General features: G+C 49.8%; 12 protein-coding genes across 12 annotated transcripts; 6 read left to right on the top strand and 6 right to left on the bottom strand.

The window, feature by feature from the left end:
• Positions 1–4435: 4435 nt before the first annotated feature.
• LTR64_002654 (uncharacterized protein) lies at positions 4436–5666 on the bottom strand (the record flags this gene model as incomplete). Its single annotated transcript, XM_064897023.1, has 2 exons — positions 4436–4501; positions 4545–5666. The coding sequence occupies 2 exons, from the start codon at positions 5664–5666 to the stop codon at positions 4436–4438; spliced, it is 1188 nt and encodes a 395-aa protein (XP_064755973.1).
• An 800-nt stretch (positions 5667–6466) lies between these two features.
• LTR64_002653 (uncharacterized protein) lies at positions 6467–8134 on the bottom strand (the record flags this gene model as incomplete). Its single annotated transcript, XM_064897022.1, has 1 exon — positions 6467–8134. One exon carries the CDS (start codon positions 8132–8134, stop codon positions 6467–6469), a length of 1668 nt encoding a protein of 555 aa, XP_064755972.1.
• A 996-nt stretch (positions 8135–9130) lies between these two features.
• LTR64_002652 (uncharacterized protein) lies at positions 9131–9925 on the bottom strand (the record flags this gene model as incomplete). Its single annotated transcript, XM_064897021.1, has 1 exon — positions 9131–9925. The coding sequence occupies one exon, from the start codon at positions 9923–9925 to the stop codon at positions 9131–9133; it is 795 nt and encodes a 264-aa protein (XP_064755971.1).
• A 267-nt stretch (positions 9926–10192) lies between these two features.
• syf2 (Pre-mRNA-splicing factor SYF2) lies at positions 10193–11431 on the top strand (the record flags this gene model as incomplete). Its single annotated transcript, XM_064897020.1, has 2 exons — positions 10193–10349; positions 10536–11431. The coding sequence occupies 2 exons, from the start codon at positions 10193–10195 to the stop codon at positions 11429–11431; spliced, it is 1053 nt and encodes a 350-aa protein (XP_064755970.1).
• Positions 11432–11719: 288 nt separating this feature from the next.
• LTR64_002650 (uncharacterized protein) lies at positions 11720–13549 on the bottom strand (the record flags this gene model as incomplete). Its single annotated transcript, XM_064897019.1, has 1 exon — positions 11720–13549. One exon carries the CDS (start codon positions 13547–13549, stop codon positions 11720–11722), a length of 1830 nt encoding a protein of 609 aa, XP_064755969.1.
• Positions 13550–16089: 2540 nt separating this feature from the next.
• On the top strand, positions 16090–16858 carry LTR64_002649 (uncharacterized protein; the record flags this gene model as incomplete). Its single annotated transcript, XM_064897018.1, is given in 2 exon segments — positions 16090–16519; positions 16539–16858. 2 exon segments carry the CDS (start codon positions 16090–16092, stop codon positions 16856–16858), a joined length of 750 nt encoding a protein of 249 aa, XP_064755968.1.
• Positions 16859–17192: 334 nt separating this feature from the next.
• On the top strand, positions 17193–18605 carry LTR64_002648 (uncharacterized protein; the record flags this gene model as incomplete). The annotated part of the gene is made up of 1 exon (XM_064897017.1): positions 17193–18605. One exon carries the CDS (start codon positions 17193–17195, stop codon positions 18603–18605), a length of 1413 nt encoding a protein of 470 aa, XP_064755967.1.
• Positions 18606–19247: 642 nt separating this feature from the next.
• Positions 19248–19952, top strand: LTR64_002647 (uncharacterized protein; the record flags this gene model as incomplete). The annotated part of the gene is made up of 2 exons (XM_064897016.1): positions 19248–19388; positions 19458–19952. 2 exons carry the CDS (start codon positions 19248–19250, stop codon positions 19950–19952), a joined length of 636 nt encoding a protein of 211 aa, XP_064755966.1.
• Positions 19953–19988: 36 nt separating this feature from the next.
• LTR64_002646 (uncharacterized protein) lies at positions 19989–20551 on the top strand (the record flags this gene model as incomplete). Its single annotated transcript, XM_064897015.1, has 2 exons — positions 19989–20325; positions 20391–20551. The coding sequence occupies 2 exons, from the start codon at positions 19989–19991 to the stop codon at positions 20549–20551; spliced, it is 498 nt and encodes a 165-aa protein (XP_064755965.1).
• A 727-nt stretch (positions 20552–21278) lies between these two features.
• Positions 21279–22317, bottom strand: LTR64_002645 (uncharacterized protein; the record flags this gene model as incomplete). Its single annotated transcript, XM_064897014.1, has 2 exons — positions 21279–22222; positions 22269–22317. 2 exons carry the CDS (start codon positions 22315–22317, stop codon positions 21279–21281), a joined length of 993 nt encoding a protein of 330 aa, XP_064755964.1.
• Positions 22318–22579: 262 nt separating this feature from the next.
• Positions 22580–23562, top strand: PHB2 (Prohibitin-2, subunit of the prohibitin complex (Phb1p-Phb2p); the record flags this gene model as incomplete). The annotated part of the gene is made up of 2 exons (XM_064897013.1): positions 22580–22793; positions 22850–23562. 2 exons carry the CDS (start codon positions 22580–22582, stop codon positions 23560–23562), a joined length of 927 nt encoding a protein of 308 aa, XP_064755963.1.
• Positions 23563–23948: 386 nt separating this feature from the next.
• LTR64_002643 (uncharacterized protein) lies at positions 23949–25287 on the bottom strand (the record flags this gene model as incomplete). Its single annotated transcript, XM_064897012.1, has 2 exons — positions 23949–25183; positions 25215–25287. 2 exons carry the CDS (start codon positions 25285–25287, stop codon positions 23949–23951), a joined length of 1308 nt encoding a protein of 435 aa, XP_064755962.1.
• Between the last annotated feature and the right edge of the window lie 85 nt (positions 25288–25372).

The raw sequence follows: 25372 nt of genomic DNA, 5'->3' as shown, positions 1-25372 counted from the left end.
AGCTTTGGCACTTAGTTACACAAGACTCGCGATCATGCAGCTTTCGGGGAGGGGGCACAGCAATCAGTGGCTGCTTACTTGTGAGATGATCTTCTTGCCTCATCCCCGTCTTGTCGCCAGTGGAAGCTGCCACTACTTCATTCTGCATTTTAAGCCTGCGCTTGCCGCATGGGATTCCAAATCCATTCAGAATCTGCAACGCCTCGAGATAATCCAGCAAAACGGCCGAGCTTGGAAGTGGTGACGCCACGATTCCTTATCCGAGACTCTCGCTAACAGTTACTTGCCACATACGATGGGCATGCTCCTAGTACTGTGGGACACAATTGTGGCACGAGCTGAGAGGAACGGACGTCAGCATCAAACGTGCTCACATTCATGGCTGCATCATAAACGTTGACAGGTTGGCATCCGTCCTCCGCCCGACCAAGGCACAGTAGCCTGCATGACAAGCACGAGTTGAATTGTCAACCCAGTTACGGTACCTTTGTTGTTCTTGCATCAACTGCGGAGCTGTCCTGGGCATTGTGTCATCTTGTTCGCAGTAATTACTCGTATCTTCTCCAGCTCTCAAACCACATGTCCGAGTGGTGGGGCCTGAAGTGCTACAACTCTCGGATATCGTGCTTGTAGCAGTTCTCAAGCTGGAGCATTTACCAGTTTGTGGTCGTGCGCTTGGTCTTGACAAATTCTTCACCCAACCGACTAAAGGTGTCCATCAAACATTCGCTATTGAACCACAGTATAGCTGATTTCCTACTGGTCTGGCAGCTGTTGAACTAGTTTCGTAGAGACTAGTAGTCTAGCAGTTTGGCCAAGCGTATACCCAAGGGACACATCTTGTGATATGCTGATCAGTCCCTGGCATATCTTGTCAACCATCTCGTCATGACTGCTGGTATGGATGAAGACAAGCAACGAGGTGAAAGGAGTGACTCCAAATTAGCAACTCGTCGTACCACACATTGCCGCAACTTGCGTTGTCGAATCCTGCCCACTGTGTCCGTTATCGAAGTGCTATGCTTCAGACCCAGGAACGGCGCACTCTTGAACCTGCAAGATCCCAATGAATATGCTTGAGCAACTCTGGTCCATACGTATAACTTGCCTGTGAGCACCTCTGTGCTGTACGATCTCGGTGATGTCGTTAAAGCTCTCCAGTAGTCTTGCTCTAATGTTTGCAATTCTCAGGCAGCAATTTCAACGTGTGCTTAGCGCTTCCTACTGCAAAACCGAGTCGTGGTTGCTTTGTTGATGGCAAAACATGACTGCTACTGTCTCGACTTCGTACCTTCCAATTTGCAATTCCAAGACGGCTAGAAGTCTGGTAAGCTGTCAGTGTATGCAAACACACTTCGACACACCTGGATGACTGCCACACCACACGTACCACAAAGGACATTGTTCAATGCCTCGATGCTTCGCAAGAAACATGCCTGTGTAAGGTCTTGCTTCCGTTGTTAGTGAGCTCGTGGACTTACCTATTCTAGCGTAGGTGGTGGCAAGCCATTCTCTGGCCATGTGAACTTCTGCTGCAGCACAATATCTCGTTGGCATACCTGACCTTTTGATCATTCGAAAGAGGCAACCCACCTTTTCGATATCAACGATGACACAAATCGTTAACCACCACAAATAGCTCAACGACTGGCCGATGACACTTTCATCTCCTCCACTCCCCTATGTTTGCAAGAAGTCGCCGCTATCACGTCGAGACATCTTAGTATTGCTCTAGCCATAGCCATGAATTCTAGGCTCTTTGATAAGCAGGATTGTTGACTATTCTTGGATGACAGTACAACGTCTGCCGGCAGTGCCCGACTTCAGTCGTCTTGTCGAAAGGTTCTCATTGATACAGTTCACCACTCCGAATGCTGCTGGAACAAAGTGGTCACATCGTTTCGCATCACAGATAAGGGTTAAAAGAGAACAACACAAGCAACGATACCACAGGGCTGATGCCTAGGATTCGACCGTTCGACGACGAGGAAATGCCACTGAGTAGATCTTCAGCCAAAGAACCCTGAGACCAACTCGTTGGTTTACTTCTAAACCGATACAAGTGCACACACTTATACACGCTGGTAGCCCTCCCTCCACAACGAGTTGAGGCTACTATACACACGAAGTTCAAATTCAGCACAGGCTAGCAGGTATCAAAAGTACCTTCCATTTTAACTTTGACTGGCATCAGAGGCTCTTTCCGAGCTGGTAACACTCTGTAATGGTCATTCTATCAGTAGAAACAAGGAACGATATCAGTTACAGCTACGGACTTCGAAAACGCACCAAGCATGGACAACTACTTCATGGTGTGTTCTATGACCCCCTTTATGTCGGTATATCGGCGTCAAGAAAGCGCCGATTATCCACCAATATGCAGCCAAGTCGTCCGAGAGCCTCCTCACGTCACTGCAATAGCAAATGTATCGAAAGCAAGTGATCGCAGCATACGACGGGGAATCAAAGGCCAGCATGTCAGTATGAAGTCCGCTCTTACTCACGAGTGAGAATTTAAATGGTCTCTATCCAAAACGTTAGACATTGACTGAAGTCGTTCAGGCCCCATCGTTATGTACCTGCATCTGGCGACTCCCGAAAAGCTCGATACGAAAGGAGAATTTTCGCTGCATGACATTCCATCGGAGGACAAGGTTGGAGAACTCAACTGCCGCTATATAGGCGTCGTCCGCAAACTCAGGCAGGGATCATATCTTGATCGCCGCAATACGTCCTGACCCTTTTCGGTAAAGCCATTGCCCCATGCGTTCTTGCTAACGCCGCGAGGGGTGCTCGACATCTCAGAAGGAAAGCTGGTTGGGCACACACTGCGAAGAACGAAGTCAAGCATGCGGCTGACCTAATCGCTCCAAGCAGACTAATCTGCGTTTCGGACCCATCAGGCTCAAACGCTTAATCTGCATGACTACAACTCGTTAACTGCTACCTCAATCCAGAGGCTTGCTGCAATACATTTGCGCCACTGAAGGCCACACGTTGTGCTGTGTTTGGCGGACATGGGCAAGAAAATTCGCTCTTGGACGCCAACGTCAATTGCGCCTTGAAATTTGACACTTTTGATTCGATCGGAAACAGATGTGTTCGATGTGCTTGAAGTGCTGTATGTATGTGGACTAGGAAGCGAATGACAGTTCCAATGCACGCTACCATCAAGTCCGGAGAGTGATATGTCCAGGCGGTCATTGTTGCGCAGTGCAATCCAGGCTGCCTCCTAGCATGTCCTCATACGTATCAAGTCTCATCTGAATACATGTATCTGGTTTGTAGGCCCACTCATTCAACAATGAGTATCTGGTCTCGGAGACTGAGAGTCCAGCTTTAAGCAGCAACGAATCACCCTTCGCTGAGAGTCACTACGGGCAATCGGACAGTGGAAAGCTTTGAATGCCCTGCCCCACCAACGTTGTCAGCACTGATTGAGTACTTCCGTGAAGCATCAGGACATTTCATGCCTATCTTTCACCAAATTGTCCAGCAATATGTCTGAAGTCTCGCTCTCTCTGCAGGTTTCTTACACGATATCTTGTCTTCTTTGACAAGGATTCTGCTTGGAAACGCGCATGGGTCGAAAAGAATGTGGTGATGGAAGCTTTTGTGGGCAGAATATGTGTTCGCGCCGACCATTACAGCAAGACTAAGCCATGTGCTTCACACTCAGTAATGCTAACGGCGACGTAGTCGAAGCACTTCTTTAAGGCTCGTGGGTTGTCCAGTGTGGATGCCTTACTCGAGAACCTTGTACCTGCTAGTCAATGGGGTCGATCGAGCATATCGTAACGCAACTGAGGTCAACAAGGACGATGCGACGACACATCACTTTATAGTGTAAAAGAGCTTGGCTTGAAAGGCAACATATCCTCTCGTCAGTTGCATAATGGCATTCTACAACGAAAACCTCGTACACAACACAAGCCTCTGCAGCTACTGATGGCAACCAGCGTTTGCAATCTACGAGCTCACCTGTCTCAGATCTACCGTACACTATTAGCCGGTGGAAGTCCTTGCAGTATAGGTTGCGCATCTACTTCACCTGGGTAGGCATGCGACCTAGAACCAGCGATGATAGTGTGCCCGAGACCACAGGTACAGCGATGGACATTCTACTGTCTGAGGTGACTACTTCCTGCTTGTCCTGTACCTTGTTCATCGCTCACAGGCCTGATATCATGAAACGCTTGCTTCACATCGGTACTCCTTGTCTCAATGCTATCTCCTCGCTGTCTTGTTTCACTGCGTGCCTCGCCACCAGCAGGTTGCAGCTCCGCGTCTACATCGAGTAACTCCGCGACGCCTCGATCTCCTGAGCTCAAGCGCAATCTTGCTCTCTCCCGATCTACCCACCTTCGCCAAGGTCGATAGCACAATATGCTCACAATCCCTACAACTGCAAAGCTGCCACAAATTGCACCACCGATCACGTCGTAATACTCTCCAGCTGTGTCGACGCCTTGCCAAAATCGACTATGTTCAGCCGTTTCCTCTGAAACAGCAACATGCCGAATTAGCGAAAGCAACTGAATTACTCCAATAACGATAGCAACGACGACTGTCAATGCTGTGAGCACAATCGAGTAGTATAGAAATGTCAAAGGCGATCGCACCCGCAGATTTGCTGAGTTTCGCTGCGGCGTGGAGCGGTTCTCCTCGTCAGAGAACTCGGTTTCTCGAATCTCGACATCGTTCTCATTATCGGTCTTCTTCATATCAGTAGCACCCATAGGTGCTAGGTACAAACTCGACATGAGAGCCCCGTCGATGGTGTCAATCAGACACATGCCAACGGTGAACAACACAGGAAAGATGAGGATCAACCACATACTTGTACCTTTGGCACCTTGAATACTCGAGATACCGAGTAAAGCTACCTCGGAACTCGTATCAAACCCGAGACCGAAGAGCACGCCAAGCGGATACATTTTCCAAGGTCGATCAATCAACTTGAACATTCTCTTCAAGACTCTGAACAATACACCACCACCTTCTACCTTCCATGCCTCGCTTGCCTCCTGCTCAGGTTGCATGCGAATTACTTTCCTCAACTGTACGATCAGCTTGTACAGGATATATGCATTCATCAGTCCCAAGGCGATGAGAAAGGCTGCAGATACGCTCGTGCCGATAATGCCACCAACGTTACTGAACTTGTCGAAACGCTTGCTCACCCCCGCGGCAGTTGCAGCAACGACCACACTTGTCAGCACGACGATTGTGCTATGTCCCAGACTGAAGAAGGTGCCGACAGTCACGGGTCTTTGACCTGTAGCGATCAATCGTCGAGTCATTAGGTCGATAGCGGAGATATGATCCGCGTCCAATGCATGTCTCAGGCCGAGCGAGTATGCTAGAGCACCAGTGGAGAGCAGGTGAGTGTAGCGGCTCGCTAGAACGAGGCCACATATCGCCCAGACCGCCAAGTTGATGACGACGAGGAGTGAGATGATCAGGATTGCTGGTAACGGTAGAGCCCTCACATACGGGATCGATTTGTGTGTGCGCTGGAAACGATTGTAGAGCCGTGCCCGGAAGGTCTTTAGACCTCGGAATTGTCCATGATGTCGCTCTGATGAGGATCGTGAATGCGTTGAAGCCACAGGATCGTCGACCTCGACACTGCTCTGGAGCTGATCGCGGGTAGTGTTCGACATTGTTGTAGCTTTGCTAACAGTGACCAGATCCCTCTAAGCCGTGTATTTCAAGATCACTTCGTCGTAGTCCTCTCTCAACACACAAATTCAGACTTCTTGCGGACCCCTCTTCATGGTGTCTCAAGCTTCAGAAAAGTACATCTTGAGCTTACCAGGAGAACGCATTTCCCTGCTCCGGCTCCTCGTCAGTACCATTGCGCTCCCCTCCCCCGCGCCAACAGGCCTCCGATAAGATAGTAATGAGGACTGTTACTTTCTTCCAACGAACAATTGCCGCTTTGACGGGCGGGCTTTCGAGCGTTACTCGGTCAAGTCTTCTTACGGTGTGTAATGCCAAGTGGTACGTACGCTCGCATATTATTGACGCGATTGATTCTCGCTGGGTATAGAGATCCGTCCGTAGGTTGAATGTGTTGTTGTTACTGAATAGCATGGACTGTACACGTTGAGTGATGAATGTCCTGTGTGGATGGAGTGCTGCTACCCTTACACCCAATGAGTGACTTTATACAGCGAGCATGATTGACGAGGACAGGATATTTATCTCATTGAAAGGAAACTCTCCTTTACAAATGCAAGAAAAGAGTTATGGACCACCAGTTGTTGTCATCAAGATCTCGTTGTTGACGGTGATGATGATGATGGCAGAGCTGAAAGCTATTCTAGTTTTACAAAATATCACATATGCTGTCTTCGTTCCAGTCGTCTCTTGTTGTGACCTCATGCAGTAACGCCCAGCCATGCAAAAAGTCTGGATAACTCAACTGTAGTGGCAATAGTAGTAGTATGGCTCAAGCCTCCTAAACCTGACCCCAATTACCAATCATGCCGCTTGATGCTAACACACTCCCACTACCAACACTACCTCCAATATCCCAGTAATTCCTCGACGACCCACTCCGTAATGCAGACGCTTTCCTAGAACCCTTCAGCGATTCGCTCGCACAGCTGCTACTAGGTCGACGCGCAGCTATCCTCGAATCACGTCGTGTCAGTACAGAGGAACGGTGTGCTCGGTTGACGAGAGGATGGTGCTGGCGGATGATGGCGGCGCGGTGTGCTGAATCGTCTCTCTGCAGGATTTGAGGTCTTTGCTGTTGGACTGCTGGTTCTTGTGATGGGGACGAGGAAGAGGAGAATAATCTGTCCTTGAGGTAGCGGAAGACCATTTTGACGTCTAGTTCTCTTTCCCAGTATTCTCGTTCCCTCTTTAGGTTGAGGCTGGATTCGATTTCGGCAGGTGACGGTTCTTCTTCGAGACCCCAGCCTTCGGCGTGAGTGTCGTCGCGCAAGGTTGGTATGAATTTAGGTTCTGTGTTGGATGTGAAGCTTGGTGTTGTTATTGTTTGTGTGGCTGCCGGAGCAGGAATGGATCTGGGTTTGGATATGCTGATAGGCATGCCAGCGTAGTCGGCGTTGTGTAGAGGGTAGGTAGTGAAGGCTCCAGGATGGGGAGTCAGTTGTGATGGAAATACACCCAACTCTTGTGCAATTCTGTGAAGAACCTTGTCCCTCCAGCCAGCGTCCGTACTATTGTCCTCGTGAGACTCTTGCTTAGACCTGGCGTCGTCCGGCGCTGGAGAAGTAGCTCGTGGAGTTTCTTCGCCAGGTAAGCTCTCGCCCAGAATGACGGAAAGTAATGGATCATCAATGCCTATGATATCTCTAATAAACTTCCGGGTTATCCTCCTCCAAAAAGGCTCGGCTTCGGAGTCTTCTTGCTCGGTGGCAGGTCGCGGCCTATTCGAGGACATGTAATCACTCTGTTTCGGTGTTGAACCCAGTACCTCTTGTACACTGGCATCCATGTTCAAAGGGTGTGCGGACGACCTGCGTATACGCCTTCGTGTTTCCTTCTCCACCTCTTCCATCAGTGCTTGCGATTGATCTATGCGCCACTTCTCTATCCTCAACCTCTTCTCTTCACTTGCTTGTGCCTCAAACTCATCAATGGTATCTAGGTGACGTTGTACGCTGGAGGGACGTCGGTGGTGACCTTCGTGCTTTCGCTTGGTGTTGAATTGTTCGTGACGCCATAGTTGTTCTAGCACGGGAGCACTCGATGCTTGAAAAGAACCTAGTCCATCGTGAGCAGGAAGTACTGGAACAGTGCCATTACTCTGATGCGTCATGGTTGGGAAGAGAGTAGGTTCTCGAAAGGCGTGTAACCCGTCATCTAGGCTATCCAGTTCGGCGTCCTCTGTTGCTTCCTCATCAAGTATGGACGAGCCAGGTTGACCTGACCTCCCAGTTGAATTGAGGTAACCAAGCTCACTTTGGTTGGTCAAACCTGGAGTCCGAGTCTCCGTGTGGTGGGTGCTTGAGCCAGTTTGAGATTCTGGAGCGAACAGGATCCATTCTTGCGACTCTGTAGGTTGCGGTTGTTGTTGAGGTATAGACCGTGTTGATGGCGCAGGCTGGACTTGTACGGTTTGTTGCCTCTGCACAGTTGGCTGCTGGAAAGCCATGATGATCGGACGAAGGGGCACGGGGGCCTCTCGTCAATAAGAGTGGCCCGCGATGTACAACGGCTGCTCAAGTGTATGCGTCGATATATGGAATGGTAAACCGGTGCAAGGTCAAGGAGTAGTGTGATGGACTGCCTGATCGTGTAGTATTAGGTACAATTGTGAAGGGTCCAGCAAGTAAGGGTCAGCTGGTCATGGTCACTAGGTTCGATATCTAGGAGGTTCTTTTGGAACAAAGGGCTATGGTGTACACAATTGACAAGACATGCATCATCGACGTTTGTTTCCCATAACAATTAGCCTGGCGAAAAGAAGAACAGGTGCTGAGGTGCGTATTGGAGTGGTGAGATGATAGTTGAGAAGCAGGAACAGGACTCATCATCAGCTTCCAATAAGGCGTGTTCACGCGCTCGGATGAGCTCACTGCTTGTCGGTCTACAATCGGGCAATCACGTTGCCCCAGCCAGGAGCAGCGGAGCGATAGATAGGCTTGAAAGCGTATGGATTGGCTCTTTGCGATAAGATCTCCCGCTAAGAAACCTTGTCGGGCGAGGGGTGGGATGAATTACAATCCCGAATGCGTTGCTCTTTGTTGCATAGTCGAGCGTACAACAGGTCATCTCGTGAACGACTAGCAAGAGAGGGCCGCCTGTTTAAGACCTACGTTCGGTCTGCCATTTCCCCTTGAATTGCGAGGCATGAACGCAAATACGCAGATCGCCTATGTTGTGCCAGCTTCCGGACCTACAAGAAAGTCAGGGCAAATCCGGCTCTACCAGGCGCTGTATTCAACTACAACGCAACGGACACAGCACGTCTCATGCAACTTGTTGATTAATCCCTATCGAAGAATGAAAGATGATCAATCATTTAAAATTCAGCTACCTTCTCATACTTCATGGGTATCGTCTATTCAGTCTATTGATCGCGTCTGTTGAGATTAATGTGTTTGGCTTGCCCCTCGAATAACCCCGGCTCCCCTGTACCCGTCCGAAATTATATCTTCAAGGCATTTCCTAAACCCTGATCTTCCCAAGCCAGATGACCAGTATGGCAGAGTTCTTTCTGCTCTTCTTCAGTAAGCGTTGAGTTCTCCTTTCCCCGCCGGGCGCGACTCTCAAGTGTTTCAACGAGTGCTGCATCCTCGTCAGTGCTATCTACACCTGCAAGATACGTGTATGCTCTTGTTTCGGTATTGAGCCAGCCAGTACCGTAATACTTGTTGCAATCCTCCCAGTCATCTGTAAAGTAGTGCAGATATCCTCCATGCGTCACAAGAACCACTTGAGCATCCTCATCGCCAGCATCCACCAGCTCCTTGAGCAACTCTCGCACCTGATTGCGTGCAGCTTGTGCTCGAAGTTTTACGGCAGCACCTGCGGGAGAATATCTGCTTTCCATTGTCTTCACGTTCCAATCTTGACCCAGTCGTGATAGGTCGACAGGCCATTTCTCTTCTTCACATCTTGCTCGTAGTACATCAAGGTCCGAACCAGTGTCACACGGAAAGTCCGATGTCTCTTGAGCATCAGGCAAGGCAACGATGGCACGTTTGCACTTGCCTTCTTTTAAAGCAGGCTCGAATGAAAGGTATGCAGTTGCGATAGTTCGTGTTAGAGGAGAGGCGGTCACTAGAGAGATCTTCGTCTGGTCTATCAAGTCGCTATTCCTGAGGGTGGCACACTGTGCTTCACCCAGTTCGGTTAACTTTGGATCTGGTAGAGAGTGAAACTCGGCTCCAAGGTTGTGGAAACCTTGAGCATGTCGAACGCAGATGACAGTTGGGGACATTTTTGTAAAAAAGTATGATCGACCAGCTGCAATCCACGGATCAGCAACAAACAATATATAGACGATTGGAAGCAGCTGTGTTAGTATCACAAACGACTGAGTACTATGAGTGAATAGGAACTTGCAGTCAGGTTGAGTCACCGTTTGCGAATCAGAGTACAACAGTGACTACAGAATCATTAGCCACAATAGAGGGTCAACGGTCCGCTTTTCTTCCACCAGATCTCAATGATAGCGTGCTTATCTGAGCATTTGCAGGAACGAACAATGAAGGGATGGAGACGCAGGAGCGACCATGCCCTCAATCCGTCCTGTCATTCGCCGTCACTAGAAGCACAACAGAATTTGCGTGGTTGCCTTTTGAACCACAAGAGTATCCGACGTGATACCGGTGAAAAGCCGGCGAACCAGAAACAAGAGGCAGGTATGACGACTGCCATTTGTTGCAACTCGGGCATGAATATTTGTGTCCGTATCACTACTAGGCTGACCTAGAAATCACATACTCGATTACGAACAAGCTCTCGGTCGAGTGCGACACAATAAAAAAGCATGGGTCCTCCTACAAAAAGGAGAAAGATGTCTCCCATTACCGACGATGTGCTAGCAGCGACACGGAACAGTACAGAGGCAGAATCCTTGCCAGCTGAGTCCAGGTCTGCCGACTCCGACAAGCCTGCAGAAGACGCGCACGAAGCCACGCCTGAGCTGGATACAGAACAAACAGCGACCTCGAAACCCAACGGTAACGATCGTCTAGCCCGTTTTGCAGCCCTGAAGAAGCGCGCGACAGCCTCCGCAAAGTCCAACCTAACTGAAGCCAAGGCTGAGGCTCAGCGCGCCGCAGTAGACCCATCAATTCTCTCAAATCTGTCACGACGTAGTGCCATAGCTCAGCACAATCTCCTCAAAGCAGACACCGAAGAACAACTAGGCACCGGCGCATTTGAGCGCAAGCGCGCGTGGGACTACACAATCGAAGAGAGCGAAAGATGGGATGAGCGAATGGCGCAAAAGAAAGAGGCTCGCGACAAAAATGCATTTAGCGACTATGGAGCAGAAGCTGCGAAAATCTACGACCGCCAAATCCGGGAACTAGAAAAACAAGCCGCCAAGGACGGCGGACGCAATCGCGAAGAGTACCAGAAGCAAAAGGCCGAACTGATCGAGCAGGCTGCACGTTCAGGTGGACTGGAGATCGTAGAAATAGAAAATGGAGAGCTAGTGGCCATCGACCGTGACGGCAGATTCTACGCCGACGAGAACAACACTGGATTCGTCGAGCAGAAACCAAATAAGGAGAACGTGGACCGTCTGGTTGAGGATATCCGCAAAGCTGAAGAGATACGCTTGCAGAAGAGGAAGAAGAGGAGAGGTGAAGGCGATGATGGGGACGTCACGTATATCAACGAGAAGAACAAGCAGTTTAACCTCAAGCTCGCTAGGTTCTACGATCGGTATACCACGGATATTAGGGAAAGTTTCGAACGAGGCACCGCAGTATGAGATAGCAAATATTATGCGTTGGTCGACCAGTAAAGGTTTCCAAACACAACTTCATGCATGCTCTTTCCTGGATAGCAAGGACATTTGCTTCGACCTCGAATTATACAGCACAAGACAGGACGTAATTAGGCCAGGTAAATTTGCATTAGTCCCATACGCTCAAGTATGAGATGTCCTGAATCCAAACGCGGCATCTGTCAAACCACCAACCATTACCAACACCACGCTAAAGTAGACTCTTATCAGAAACAAGAAATTCAAAAACAAAAAGACACTCGCTTTTCTTGATTAGCTGTCCCTCTCCAACCTAGCCTTAAACGCCTCAATCTCCTCCATCGTCAACCACCCCCTCTCAACCCCTAAACCAACAACATCACCCGCACTCATCGGTATCTCAGCCAAGTCCTCAACCATCAACACATCCCTAATCTCGCACAACTTCTTCCTCAGCTCGTCTTGGACCTGTTTCGCGACCGCGTTGCTGCCAGCCACGTATTTCGTCTTGGCCATTTTGCCTGCTCGGCCTAGGAGGCAGGTGACTAGGTAGCCGAGCCAGGCGACGTTGCTTCTGGGGACGTGGCGTTCCCATGGTGCAATGCACTGTTGAGGCTCGGGGTTGGGTTTGGTGGCGTTGTCGGATTGTGCTGCCGTTTCTGCGGCGAGGTCAATTAATCTTGCAACTTTGGCGTACGTGAGCTGCTGGACTCGGTCTTCGAATTCTTCGGCGTTTTTTGTTGGTTTTGTCTTGGCTAGATCTTTGCATAGTTTGTCGTAGCCTTTTCCTTCGATGACAAATTCTCGAAAGTTTGTGTTTTTCAGCTTGTCTGTGCCTTCAGGTAGTGCTACTCGGCTGAAGGTGTAGTCGATAATGGTCAGCTGGATGTTGCTTAGACCTAGTAATTGCCTCGGTTTTGTGGTCATGTTTGACACTGTGCTTTCTGGCACATCTAAACGATTCTCGAGGCTATCGTCCGCTCTCACGCAGATATTTGAAACATGGAGGTCACGATGTTCAAAACCACAAATTGCCTCCGCATTAGCTAAATGTATAGTGGTCAGCCAGAATACGTCCCAGCTCTGAAAATCGCTGGGTCTCTTCAATACGTCTGATAGTTCCTGTCCAGCATCTTCCATCTCGATTACAGCGTAGTATTGCTCTTCGCTAAATGCATTCGCTGGATCCTCGTTGAGCGCTTTCTTTCGAGATGTGCGTGCAAAATCCCGGAAAGCGGACAGGAAGGACGAAGCCCAGCTACCACGGAGGACGAGACAGCCGCGATAGTGGATGAAACCGTGAACAGGATCCATGGCGCGCATTGTTTGTAACTCGGAAGCGATGTGGAAGGTCGGGGTCATGCCAGCTGTGTCTCCGCCAACAGCCTCTTGCGAGGGAAGAAGGATAGGTAGGATCTTGAGGATGGTAGTAGGATGCAGGTCAGTTGTATTAAAGCTCGATGTCTTGGATTGCGACTGAGACTCTGAGTGTGAGGATGATGAGCAATCGTCTTTTTTCCTTAGAGCGAAGACACTCGAGTACGTTCCTTCACCGATCTTCTTGACGTGGTACTTTTTGGCAAGGGTATTGCCGTACTTCTCGAAAGGAAGGACGCCCCGGTCGGAATAGTTCCTGACGAATTTTTGTATTACTGTCTGGTCTTCTGCGGATTGGATACTGGACACATGGCTAGATTCGGTGCTTAAGCTTTCGGGGTCACCTTTGGCGTTCTTAGTCCGTGATGACTTCGTGGTCGTAGGTCTCGATCGCGAGAGTGATATGCGGTGGTCTGCTGCCTCTGCAGCGGTATGTGACGGCGGTTGAGAACGTTCGCGTCCGGTTGGAGACCTTCTAGATGGTTTCTTGGCATTACTTGAGGTCTCTGCTTGTGTTAATCGTTCGGTTGTTTTGTCCTCTTCACAAGATTTAGGCTGTATCGCTTTGCCATTTTCCGATATCGCAAGCTTCTCTAGCTGCTTCTCGATACTTTGAGTCATTGTGAATATTTCTTTGGCTGCTAACACAGATGCCATAGGCTTGCATTTCTTCCCGTAGGTCCTTTTGCGGCGAGTCGTACTATCATTCTCGATGGTCGTAAGTGAGTTTGTTTGCAGCGTTGTCATCTTTGGTTGACTCAAAGTATGGACATGCCCACGAAGGTCGAGTACGAGTGCACGAGGTTTCAGACGGCGCTGTCGATGAGTCCTGCCTAATTGTGATTAGCGTGGTTACCTGGACAATAGAGTCACGTGTCAAATTCACGATCACGAAAGTGAGCAAACGAAACGTCCAAGTTCTGACCATGAGAGAACACTGTTGTGTAGATCATGCCTTAACACGTGTCGTACTGCTTCTGGTTTCTGACTTCAGATTCGAAAGGCAGCCGTGCTTGAGTCGCAATTGATGAATCGGAATCTAGACTTTTTCACGTTCTGTTTAGTCAGCGGAATACACGCAGTTACCGATGTAACAAGGGGATGTAGAGTAGTCAATATTAGGTATCAGACAGCTGTGTTAGCAAGATGCCTATTAGGTACATTGACTGTCCCAAAACAACGCTTAGGCTAGCACGATTGGTGAACAATACGAAGTCGAGCAGTCACACATCTTCTCCTGAGCAGAACCTTAGGCAGTTGCTATGAGAGACTGATAGCCATCGGCGCAGTATTAATTCAGATGATTGAAGAATCTACAAAGGTACGAGTCTGATCATGAGATATTTCGATTGAATGCTTGGAATCAGCTGTAGCTATTCCAAAATGAGCAGTTACCGCCTGAAGACTGCACAGAAAGCTGAAACACGGCAGTTTTTCAAAACGACATCTTGATCACGTGTCGACATCGTTCGAGCTTAATGCACCCGCAGCTTCATGTCTGCTCACGACAGCATTTGCAGTCCAGGATTCTGTGAACACCACTTGGCTCCTCCCGTCTCGAACGCCGCTCCCTCAATTCTGAAGAAAAGATGGTACAACCAACAGCCGCCCGCCTAATGCAGGCCACACGAGCAAGATTCTTCCGACCTGGAATGAACAATCAATGGGGGTAGGGAACATTCTATGGTGCAGTGCAGGAGTTCAAGAGTTGAAGGAAACGTACGCCTAAACAACGGACTGACGATTGCTTGTAGCTATGTATACCGCGAGAACAGAGTACCACATTATCAAAGACTGATGCAGGCTCATGACGGAAAGCGAACATGGTGGAAGGTCAGTCATGTCGGATATCCCTTCAAGCACATACGAATTCACTATTTGCCCACCGTCACATATACCCCTTAGGAAAACAGGTGCGATCAGAGAAGCTGTCCGCTCTCCACACCATTTACATGCGCTCCTCCTGCAGTGGACATCTTAGATTCGGGAGAAGGAAAGAGCAGACAGCTGGCTTGTTTGTACACAATACTCACCTATTTCTGGCGATCTCGCGATTCATGCATTAGAATGTGACGAGCTTGGAGGACACAAAACATACCCTCAGACTGTGGTCTCAAAGGCAATGCTAACACGTACTTATAGTCACCACGATCTGCATATATCCTCTACCCATACTACGTTATGATGTGGGGCAGCTTCGCCGCTTCCATCTACGCCACGATTCGCATGGTGTTCGGCCACAAGACTTGGTGGTAAACAGCGCTTGGCAAGAGACGAAGGCAGGGCGTATAGTCAGCATGTATATAAGGAAGGAGCATTGCTAGCACAGGGCAAGGAGACCACTTTCGCTGGTGTGGCCGACAGTTCGAGAATGAATAGATTTTGCCGCAGAAATTTGTTTAAGAACAAAAACTTCCACCTCTAATTCCAGAGGGAGTCATTCTGTCCAGCAACAATATCGTCTCGCAAAGCCCACCTCTACGAACACGGCGAATGTTCTCTGGTCTTGTTCCTGCAACACTTTTGCAAAAGACATAGAGAAAGAACGATCGATACCAGTGGCTTAATCTTTCTCTAGAGTTTCTTGCTGCTAGCCAGGTCAAAATTCACAGCTACGGCACGCACCATTTCTGACCACTTCTTGTTCGAGCGAGGGCAAGGCGTCGAGCTCGAATGCCAAATGGAATCTCTACTCATCCCCAGGCAGCGCAGATACTGCAAGATGGATACATGGTAGGGTAATCTTTGTGTGTTCTCCGTGTAATATGTCTTGTCTACAAAAACCGTACTAATTTAACTGTACTCTTCTTCTTTCAACAGGTTAAGCACAAATAGCTGCGAGATCAGGCCTACCATGCTGTTCGTCAATATCTCCACAGGTGCGAATCGTGTGAAGCAGACAGAAGCCGGTTCCCTTCTGGAACGTATGGCTACTGACTCAGGGTTCCGAACCAACATGCTGAGTCTTTCAAAATACAGATGTATTTGTAGTAAAGCATACTTCCTTCAGTACAACGTCGCTAAGCAAATGGAACTCTACTACTTCGAGTTTAAATCCCGAAAAGGGCGTGCTATTATTGCTGCCTGAGGCCATGAGACGATGGTGAGCCTGACCAGCTATAACACAGGAACAATACAGGTTATATAAATTTTCTTCCTCATCTAGCGTACAAGTCGTTGTTGCTTTCCTATATTCAAGGTCGTGCTGCTTGCTCGCGGTGAGAGCTTATTCACGACCGAACTGCTAGTCACTTTGATAGCCTGATCACTACCATTGCCTCGACAATATGCCGCTAAAAGTCCTTCCTTGCACTACGCTTGACTATCCTCGAAGTTTCGAGGTTGAGCGGAGAGCATGGGCTCAAGCTCCGTTCACCAAGATCCTTTTTCCAGGGCCATTCCCCGAAGATATGGCTGAACTTCGTGCACAGGAGATCGCAAAGCAGGTGGAGGAGGATCCAACCACTCGGTGGCTGAAGGTAGTCGATGCAGACCTATCCGACCCAGATGAGGGCATTGCGTTTGCTAAATGGCATGTCTATACCGACCAGCCAGCCAACATAGGGCGAAGCAGATCATTTGGAGAGGGATGCAACATTGAGGCGTGCGAGTTTGTGTTCGGCGGTGTCTCAAAGTCGCGAGACTCGATCATAGGCGGCAAGAATTTTGTCTGCAAGTCTCTCCTCTTCTGTTTTCTTCTCGTTGTGTGTAGCTCAGGTAAGCTAATTCAGAGCAGATCTCGCTATACTTGCCACGGATCCTGATCATCAACGTCGTGGTGCTGCTGGCCTATTAGTGAAATGGGGAGTAGAAGAAGCCAAACGGTACAATCTGCCGTTGTATGTCGAAAGTTCCGAGGCAGGTCATGAATTGTATAAGAAATACGGCTTCAAGGATTTGGAGTTGCATGAGATCGACATGAGTAGATGGGGCATTGCACAACCACACCGTAGCTGGGGGATGATGATTGAGCCCGAAGCCAAGGCACCTTTAACAGTGGCTGCAATGGATGACAGCACAGTAGGTGCGACGACAGTGGCAACAGCCAATGCCTAGATGAGGTGAAAGGCGACTTCTCACAACGAGTGGCATGATTACAAACAAATTTGCAGACCTAGGTCGCAGCTTTTGCTTGTAGGACAATTCTTGCGATGTGTTCATGATGCTGTGACTGCATTGTTGGTCACATCTAAAATGGTGGCAGAGTCGTGAGTGAACAGAAGCAACGAGCGTCGATTGTAGAAGCCGATACTGGCAGGTGACGGGACAATGACACACCGAGCCATCCCTCAGCCATCACGACCGACGCGCCTCATTCCACGTGTCTGTGCTGTCCACTTGACGAGCAACCATGCTATGACCTGTCATTACGGCCCCGGTGCCGTCACTGATGCCTATTGCTGATATAGAACTTCGTGAAGTCCTTCATCCTTCTGCTATGGACAGAATACGGAAGTTATTCGAGCCCTCGCCTGCCTACGCTCCAGTCGATACTGAACAAGATAACGATGAGGAAGACGACGATTCATCTCGGACACTGGACGCAGCTGGTGAGCTGCCGTTCTCATGGCTAGAATATTGCGTGTTCCTCCTCCTAGGAGTAGCAATGTTATGGGCTTGGAACATGTTTCTTGCGGCTGCGCCCTACTTCCAGAGTAGATTCAGGAGCAATAAATGGATCTACAACCACTTTCAGGCAGCCGAGATCAGTGTTTCGACCATTACAAACTTATTATCTATGATCGTCCTGTCCAAAATGCAGAAGAATGCTTCATATCCAAAAAGAATCGCAGCCTCTCTCGTTATCAATGCAATATGCTTCTCCATTCTTGCAATCTCTACACTAATAAGGTCCTCTGCTGGCGCATACTTTGGCTTCCTGCTTGTTGCTATCTTTACAGCTAGTCTAAGCACAGGCTTGATACAGAACGGCCTATTCGCCTTCGCCTCTGGTTTTGGAAGAGGAGAATATACACAAGCAATCATGACTGGTCAGGGTGTCGCAGGAGTCTTACCGCCCTTGACTCAGATCTTTTCAGTTCTGGCAGCTAGCAAGCCTGCTGACGACGCCGAGGCCGAGGATGAGTCCAACAAGTCAGCCTGCATTTATTTCATTGTTGCTGTCGTTGTTTCGGTGCTTGCTCTCCTGGCATTCCTTTATCTGCTGAGGCGAAACAACCAAGCCGAAGCTCTACGATCAACCAAACGGACAACCGTTGACGGCTCAGCAGAAGGCGATATGCTTACTTCTTCTCACCATGACGATACACTGTCGGGCCGTACACCTGTTGGCCTTTGGACGCTCTTCAGAAAGCTTCCCTTCCTATCCGCAGGCGTCTTTGTCTGTTTCACTGTCACGATGATAGATTTCCCAGTCTTCACAGCAGAGATCCTGTCAACCTCTGGCGTTGATGATGCAATCTTCATACCCCTTGCTTTTTTGATCTGGAATCTCGGCGACCTGCTCGGTCGATTACTCACAATCTGGCCGACAGTCTCCCTAACACATTGGCCGTTCTCGCTGTTCTGCATAGCCATGGCACGCTTCGTCTTCGTGCCACTATACTTTCTGTGTAATGTTCGGGGTCGTGGGGCGGTGGTACCGAGTGACCTCTTCTATCTTATCATCGTGCAGCTACTGTTCGGACTTACTAATGGTTATGTTGGAAGTGAATGCATGATGGGCGCTGGAGAGTGGGTCGAGGCTGAAGAGAGAGAAGCTGCTGGTGGCTTCATGGGTCTTGTGCTCGTTGGTGGACTTACAGCAGGCAGTCTGCTCAGTTTTGCCTTGGGCGATGTCTGAAACACCCCCATCGAATGGCATTAAAGCGCTGTTCGCAACACGAATCCCAGCAGATGAGCTAAAAAGCACAATATCTCCACTTCGGCGACCTGACACCGCACCTGCTCTGGCCACGAACCAAGATGAGTCCGCTTGTTCGAGTGTCCGCAAGCAACAAGCTCGGACTCTCTATCCGTCAGGCCCCTCCAGCCTCTATAAACATTGTCGCAGTCAGCGTAACAACCTAAAAGTCACGTGTTGATGCTGTCCCAAAATGGTGACCTCACTATCGGATCTGGAGATGATACAAGCACAATCTAAAAGTCGTTCAAGCTTGCGGGAGTGGTGGAAACTAGCAGAAGCTTGAGAAAGCAGTCCAAGGGTAGCTGAAGCTTCTACCATCAGCTCTCGGTACTTTCGCCAATATGGCACGATGATATACACATTATTGCGGACATTCCTGCTACTTCACCGGACCTTGATGAGCCGGATACGCAACATGCAACAGCACCATAGGCAGCCTACGGGTAGTGAGGTCACGGTCATGATCGAGTACCATCTACCTAGCCACTCAATTACTTATTATGCCTGTCTTACTCCAGCTCATCTTTCTCGACCATTACTGCCTGTGGTCGAGTACTCACATCCATAAAAGCAGCTAACATGAAGCTCGTTGCCATCGCGTTGAGCCTGGTGTTGAGTAGCTTAGCTGCAGCGCAACACATAGCACAAGATACTGGTGTACGTGGCCCACCGATAGAGATTACTCACTTGTTCTACGATCAGATGCCTACAAATGTGGCAGTGAGCAGATCAGGACGAATCTTTGCCTGCTATCCTTCCGGTCTCGATGCAAACAATACCCGATATCAGGCCGCTGAGCTGACCACGAACACTACTGAAACCCCATACCCAAATGCTGAAATCAACAGTCCTCCTGGAGGTGCCATCAACTACACCGTATGTCCTCCAATGGGAGCAAACTACCAGAACTACTTCCTTGGCGTCCAATCTGTTGCCATCGACCCTCTTGAACGTCTGTGGATTCTTGATACTGGTCGAGCACTCACACCAAACGGTACACTAGTGCCGGCAAGCTACGGCGGTGCGAAACTTGTTGCAGTCGACCTCGCAACAAACACCATCAACCAGACCATCGTCCTCCCTTCCACAGCTGCATACCCAAACAGTTACATCAACGACGTCCGCATCGACCTTCGTCCCAACGTCACAGTATCCGGCCAAGGCGTCGCCTACGTCACAGACTCAAGCCAACAAGGCCAAAACGGCCTCATAATCGTCGACCTCGGCACCAAAGAAGCCTGGCGTCACCTAGACTTCACTCCCTTTGTCCGCGCACAAAAATAACACCTATCATCCGTCTGGGGCGAACAAGTCTACTTCATGCCCGGCCCAAACCAACCCTTCACCTTCGACTCCACCGGCGCAGACGGCATCGCCCTCCTCGACGGCAGCGACACAATCGTCTGGTCAATCACTGGTGGCCGCCACCTCTACAGCATCCCGAACCAATATCTCCTCAGTCGAGCCCCCAACAGCGAAGTCCAAGCTCAAGCGAACGTGAAAAGTCTTGGTGAAAAGGGCCAGACAGACGGCTTGATGCAAGATACTAACCAGTATATCTATGCTGGTAACGCGGAGCAGAACGCGATTAATGTCTACAATGCGAGGAATTCGACTTTGACGACTTATATTCGTGATCCGAGAATTGGTTGGACTGGTGAGTGATTAGCAGAAACCTCTTGCTTGAGTAATTACGATTTACTGACGCGCTATGTGTGGTAGACTCGATGTGGATCTCGAATCAGACGTTATATTTTCTTGAGAACCAGCTTTTCCGGAGCCCGTCGTACTATCCTGGGACGGATCGGAGGATTAAGCCGTATGTGTTGTATAGGGCGCCGACGGCGGATGGGGGGAGTAGAGTGTCTCCTATGATGATTTGATCTGTTACTGGCGTGGCTGAGGGGCGAAGGAATGTGGAACCGTAATGGAAGATGGAGAGTAGATGAGTTGCATGGAATTAATGTCTCGTTGAAGACAACTGATGCTTCATTGCTACATGCATAGTAGCTTCTAGATTCTCTTGCTCGATTTTGTTCCCAACTATATTGAGGGAGGCTGCGAGCGTCTCGATGTGTTGACCTTATCCTCTAGCAGACCGTTCGAATAACTCGGCCCGTGTCCAAGCTCTTCGTTCGGTCCATTTCTCAACCACGTCCTTCGGTGCTGAGACGCCTATCTAGCCCTCATCAGCGTGACCTTCCGCAATACCCACAAGGTCAGATAATGCTCGTTTCCCCCTCGTTGTTTCCTGCTTTCCAAGAAATTGCATAGGCGGGATTGCCTCATCCTCCTTCAATACTATCGCTAAATCCTCCTGACCCCAGGGTCTTCATCGTATAGCGGCGTAGCTTGCAGTCTGTGCGTATAAGGCAATGTCCTGACACAAGATTTCAAAGTTTCTAGTCAGTGGCACCCTGACTCTATTTATCGACCGTTGCGCTTGTCTTTCTCTGTTGAGCTCGGTGTTTTGGGATATAGCATGCTCCTGAGGCACAGGTACTTGAAAGAGTAGTTGTGGATAATAGACCGTAGTCGAAGCGAGGTCTCGTGCATGGCACTTCTGGTGTTATTATAGACAAAACAGCCATCGATCAAAACTTGCTTGTCTCATCTCACGCCCATCTGAGCTCTAATCTGCAATACCTGCTGCTTCTCCGTCTCCGGCAAACTGTCAATAGTCCTTTGATCCATGGCCAGAATCTGCTGCAACAACTGGTTCTGATCAGGTTGTGGAGGTGCCTGGACGGGAGGCGGCTGTTGTTGAAGCTGCTGTTGTGGTGGTGGGTAAGGTGGAGGCGGTGCACCATACGGAGGCATGACTCTAGGTGGCATGCCCACGCCTGGCATTTGCTGGCCTGGAATGGGTGGAGGTGGATAGCCAGGGTACTGTGGATGTTGCTGTGGCATTGGTGGGTATTGTGGGTGAGGAGTTTGATGTGGTGGTGGGATGGGAGGTGGCTGAGCAGCCATGGGGGGTGGTACGACGGCGGCAGGGCGCTGGGGTTGGTCGAGGACTTGCTGGAAGATCTTTTCGTCGACTAGACCCATGAGGAGGAGAGCTTGGAAAATGGCGTAGGATAGTTGTGGTTGTTGACGAAGGAGTTCTGTTGTCTTTGCAGGTTCGGAGATAGCCAGGGATTTCATTTGAGTCAATATGTCGAGTAGTGTCTGTGGCGGGAGCTGGCTCAGAGTCTGAGAAATAGCATCGGTGGCTTTGAGATTAGGAGGAAGTTCGACACCAGGTGGAAGAGGAGGTAGAGCTGTTTGAGCAGCTTGTCCATTGTAGGCACCATCAGGCGGCACCATATCCCCATCGCTCGCCTTGTCTGCTGCATCCTTGTTCTGCTGATGGGGCCAATCGACTCTGATCTTGCGTCCTCCAACCTCATAGTCGTTCAGGTTTCGCACAGCAGAAGCGGCCTGGTCTGGGTCTGCGTATGTCGCGAAGCCATATCCTCTAGGTTTTCCAGTACCACTATCGGTCATCAACCGGAAGCTCGTTACCTGGCCGACAGTATTTAATATGCCCGTTATTTGCTCCTCGCTAAGATCTATTGGCTGTTAGTATTGGTTGGTGCTGTGTAGAAGAGGACTGACTGAAAGGAATGTTTCCCACAAAAATCTCCTTGGAAGAACCCGGCGCCATGCTGAATTACAGAATTGTTACAGAACAGAAAATGCTAGTAGAAGAAGACGAAAGGGAACGTGAATGATGGACGAGACAAAGCACGCGAACTTGTCGCATGCGATACATTCGACGGTCAATCACGTGACTACGGTCGATCTTCCAGGTGGAGTCAAAACGCATCTGCATCTCGTCGCCCGAAATATAACCCGTCATCAACTCGCGCCTTCTCATCCAGGTCAACGATCGTCAAGCACACAACTCCCACAGAGGCTGTCCGAAGATGGCGCAAGATCCTCGAGAATACATGCAGCGGCTGCAAAAAGCCATACAGCAACGGCAAGGAGGGTTTGGAGGTGGTGGTGGCCTGCCTGGTGGAGGCGCTGCTGGGAGAGGTCTTTTTGGCCTCATTGCTCTAGGTGTTGGCGCCGCGGTCATTTCCAATTCCATCTTCAACGTCGACGGTGGTCACAGAGCTATCAAGTACACGAGGATAGGTATGTGGCAATTGTGGTGTCTGGTTGTTAACAGCAGCAAGCTAACAGCACTCCAGGTGGTGTTAAGAAAGAAATCTACGCTGAAGGAACCCACATCAAGATCCCATGGTTTGAAACACCCATCGACTACGATGTCCGAGCCAAGCCGAGAAACGTCGCCTCTTTGACAGGAACAAAAGACTTGCAGATGGTCAACATCACCTGCCGTGTCCTATCGAGACCGAACGTAGATGCTCTACCCCAGATATACAGAACTCTCGGCACCGACTACGATGAGCGAGTCCTCCCATCCATTGTCAACGAAGTCCTCAAGGCCGTCGTAGCTCAATTCAATGCCAGTCAACTGATCACTCAGAGAGAAAACGTAGCCAGGCTAGTCAGAGACAACCTCGCCCGACGCGCCGCCAGATTCAACATCATCCTCGATGACGTCTCACTCACACATCTCGCCTTCTCCCCCGAATTCACCGCCGCTGTCGAAGCCAAGCAGGTCGCTCAGCAAGAAGCCCAACGAGCAGCCTTCATTGTCGACCGAGCTAGACAAGAGAAGCAAGCTACCATTGTCCGAGCACAGGGTGAGGCCAGATCCGCCGAGCTGGTCGGCGAAGCCATCAAGAAGAGCCAGAGTTACGTTGATTTGAGACAGATTGAGAACGCAAGAAACATCGCCTCGATATTGCAAGAGGCTGGTGGCAAGAATAAGCTCTACCTTGAGTCTGAGGGTCTAGGCCTGAATGTCCGTCCCGGTGAGCACAGCAAGCTGAAGTAATTGAGAAAAAGAATGTGTAATGGATAGCTGGGGTAGCTGGAAAGGCGAAAATGTACAATTCATCTCTTATCATGAACTAAAACACCGCCTCCAGTGTCCTATCGGATTATAGTGCTTCTATGAACTGCTGCCTCTGTCACTATTCCGTCTTCTACCTGTCTCAGGGAAGCAGCAGTGACGCGTCGACCCCAGCATCTTGACCCCTCTCAGACAGACAGTCTACTTTTACGCGACTAGAACTATTCAGTGAGAGAGCCAACTTTTCAAGATGTATACTTCTGTATGTGTAACGTAAACCAGGTTGTTTCCTCCAAAGTCTCACGAACCCTCACAAGACCCCAAGAAAAGGTTGGCCTTTCTTCCTTCTTGCTACTATATCGGCCTGCCTAGTTACTAGGCACCACCAACCTCTTCACCCTCAACCCCGTCTGCATCGTCTCCTCCCCCTCCTTCCCCCAATCATACTCATACTCCATCTCCGCCACAAACATCGCCCTCATCCTCCACCTCTCGCCCTCCAAATCCACCTCCCCTGCGTCTCTCTTCATAGCTCCCGCATTCCACCCCTCCACCACATCCGCATGAAAAATCAAATACCTCCCATCCGGACTTACCGCCGGACCACCCGGCGCAAACAATACCGCGTCGCCTTTCCCATCATTGTCGGGTTGAGCATAAGACGCCGATTCGAGAAGCGTGCTTCCGACGGAGTTCTTGAGTTCCTGCCACGGACATTCGGTAAAGTGTGTTATTGTGTCGTTGAGGAGGCAGGGGATGTGTTCGATGCGGTAGGAGGAGTCGACGAAGCAGCCGGAGTTGTAGAGGAGGTGGTAGGCGTGTTTGGTTTTGCCAGACTTGTGGTGGTGGTATGCGTGGTGAACAATGAAGGGGGATTCGATGGTGCTGCCGTCGCTGCAATCGTTGTGGAGGAAGATTGTGCTGTTGTTGACCGTGTTGATTGCTTGACTGCCGTTGTTGGAGGTGAGAGCGGACTCGGTCAAGTTGCTGGTGAGAATATCGTATTGGAATGTTGTCGGTGTATTTGGCCAGTTACTGTTCGAGCACGCTCCTCCACTTCCGATGGCGTTTCCGTCGTTTTTGTACACAATGTAGCTCGTGTTGCTCGTTGGATCTACCAGGAAGGTAGGGTCGATGATGCCGCCGAGCTCGAAGTGGCAGACGAGTGGCTCTTGGCTGGTTGCTGTGTATGGACCGATCACTTCTAAAATGGTCGCTATACCCAGGCAATGTTTGTTGGTGTGCTCGCTATGCAGCGCTGAGAATAACATTACGAACATCCCGTCGTCTCTTTGGTTGACCTGAGGAGCCCAGACCGCTGCATCGCCTGGGCTTTTGACCCAGGACGGCAATATTGGAAGGGCATCGTATCCCTCGGACAAAGTCCAGAAGGATACATCTTCAAGCGCACTTCTAGCCACCTGCACGTGTAAACTTGCATTGGCTCCGCTTCGAGTTGCGAAAGCGTATAGAGTGTTGTTGACTTCGATCACTGTCGGATCAGGGAAATTGTGCTTTACCACAGCGTAGCGAGCAGCGTCATCGGCATCTATTGGGTCTGTGAAAGGTTCCTTTTTGCCATTCAAGTCGACAAGCAGCAACACTGGTAACAAAATCACCAGGAGTAGAATTACCACTCCGAGAACAGTGAGTAGTATTTTCCAATTCCTCGAGTATCCAAAGAAACTCGTCTTTGTCCTTCGCCATAGCGCATTCCTATTGTCCTGTACGACCTCGACCTTCACATCTTCGAGAGAAGATTGGCGCTTGTCAAGTGCTTTCCCTATATTGT

Source organism: Lithohypha guttulata, assembly GCF_036872675.1.
Source record: "Lithohypha guttulata strain CCFEE 5908 chromosome Unknown scaffold_2, whole genome shotgun sequence".
In the NCBI taxonomy this organism is placed as follows: domain Eukaryota; kingdom Fungi; phylum Ascomycota; class Eurotiomycetes; order Chaetothyriales; family Trichomeriaceae; genus Lithohypha; species Lithohypha guttulata.
The sequence above is the reverse complement of the archived record's forward strand: the minus strand, read 5'-3'. Positions and strand labels throughout refer to the sequence as shown.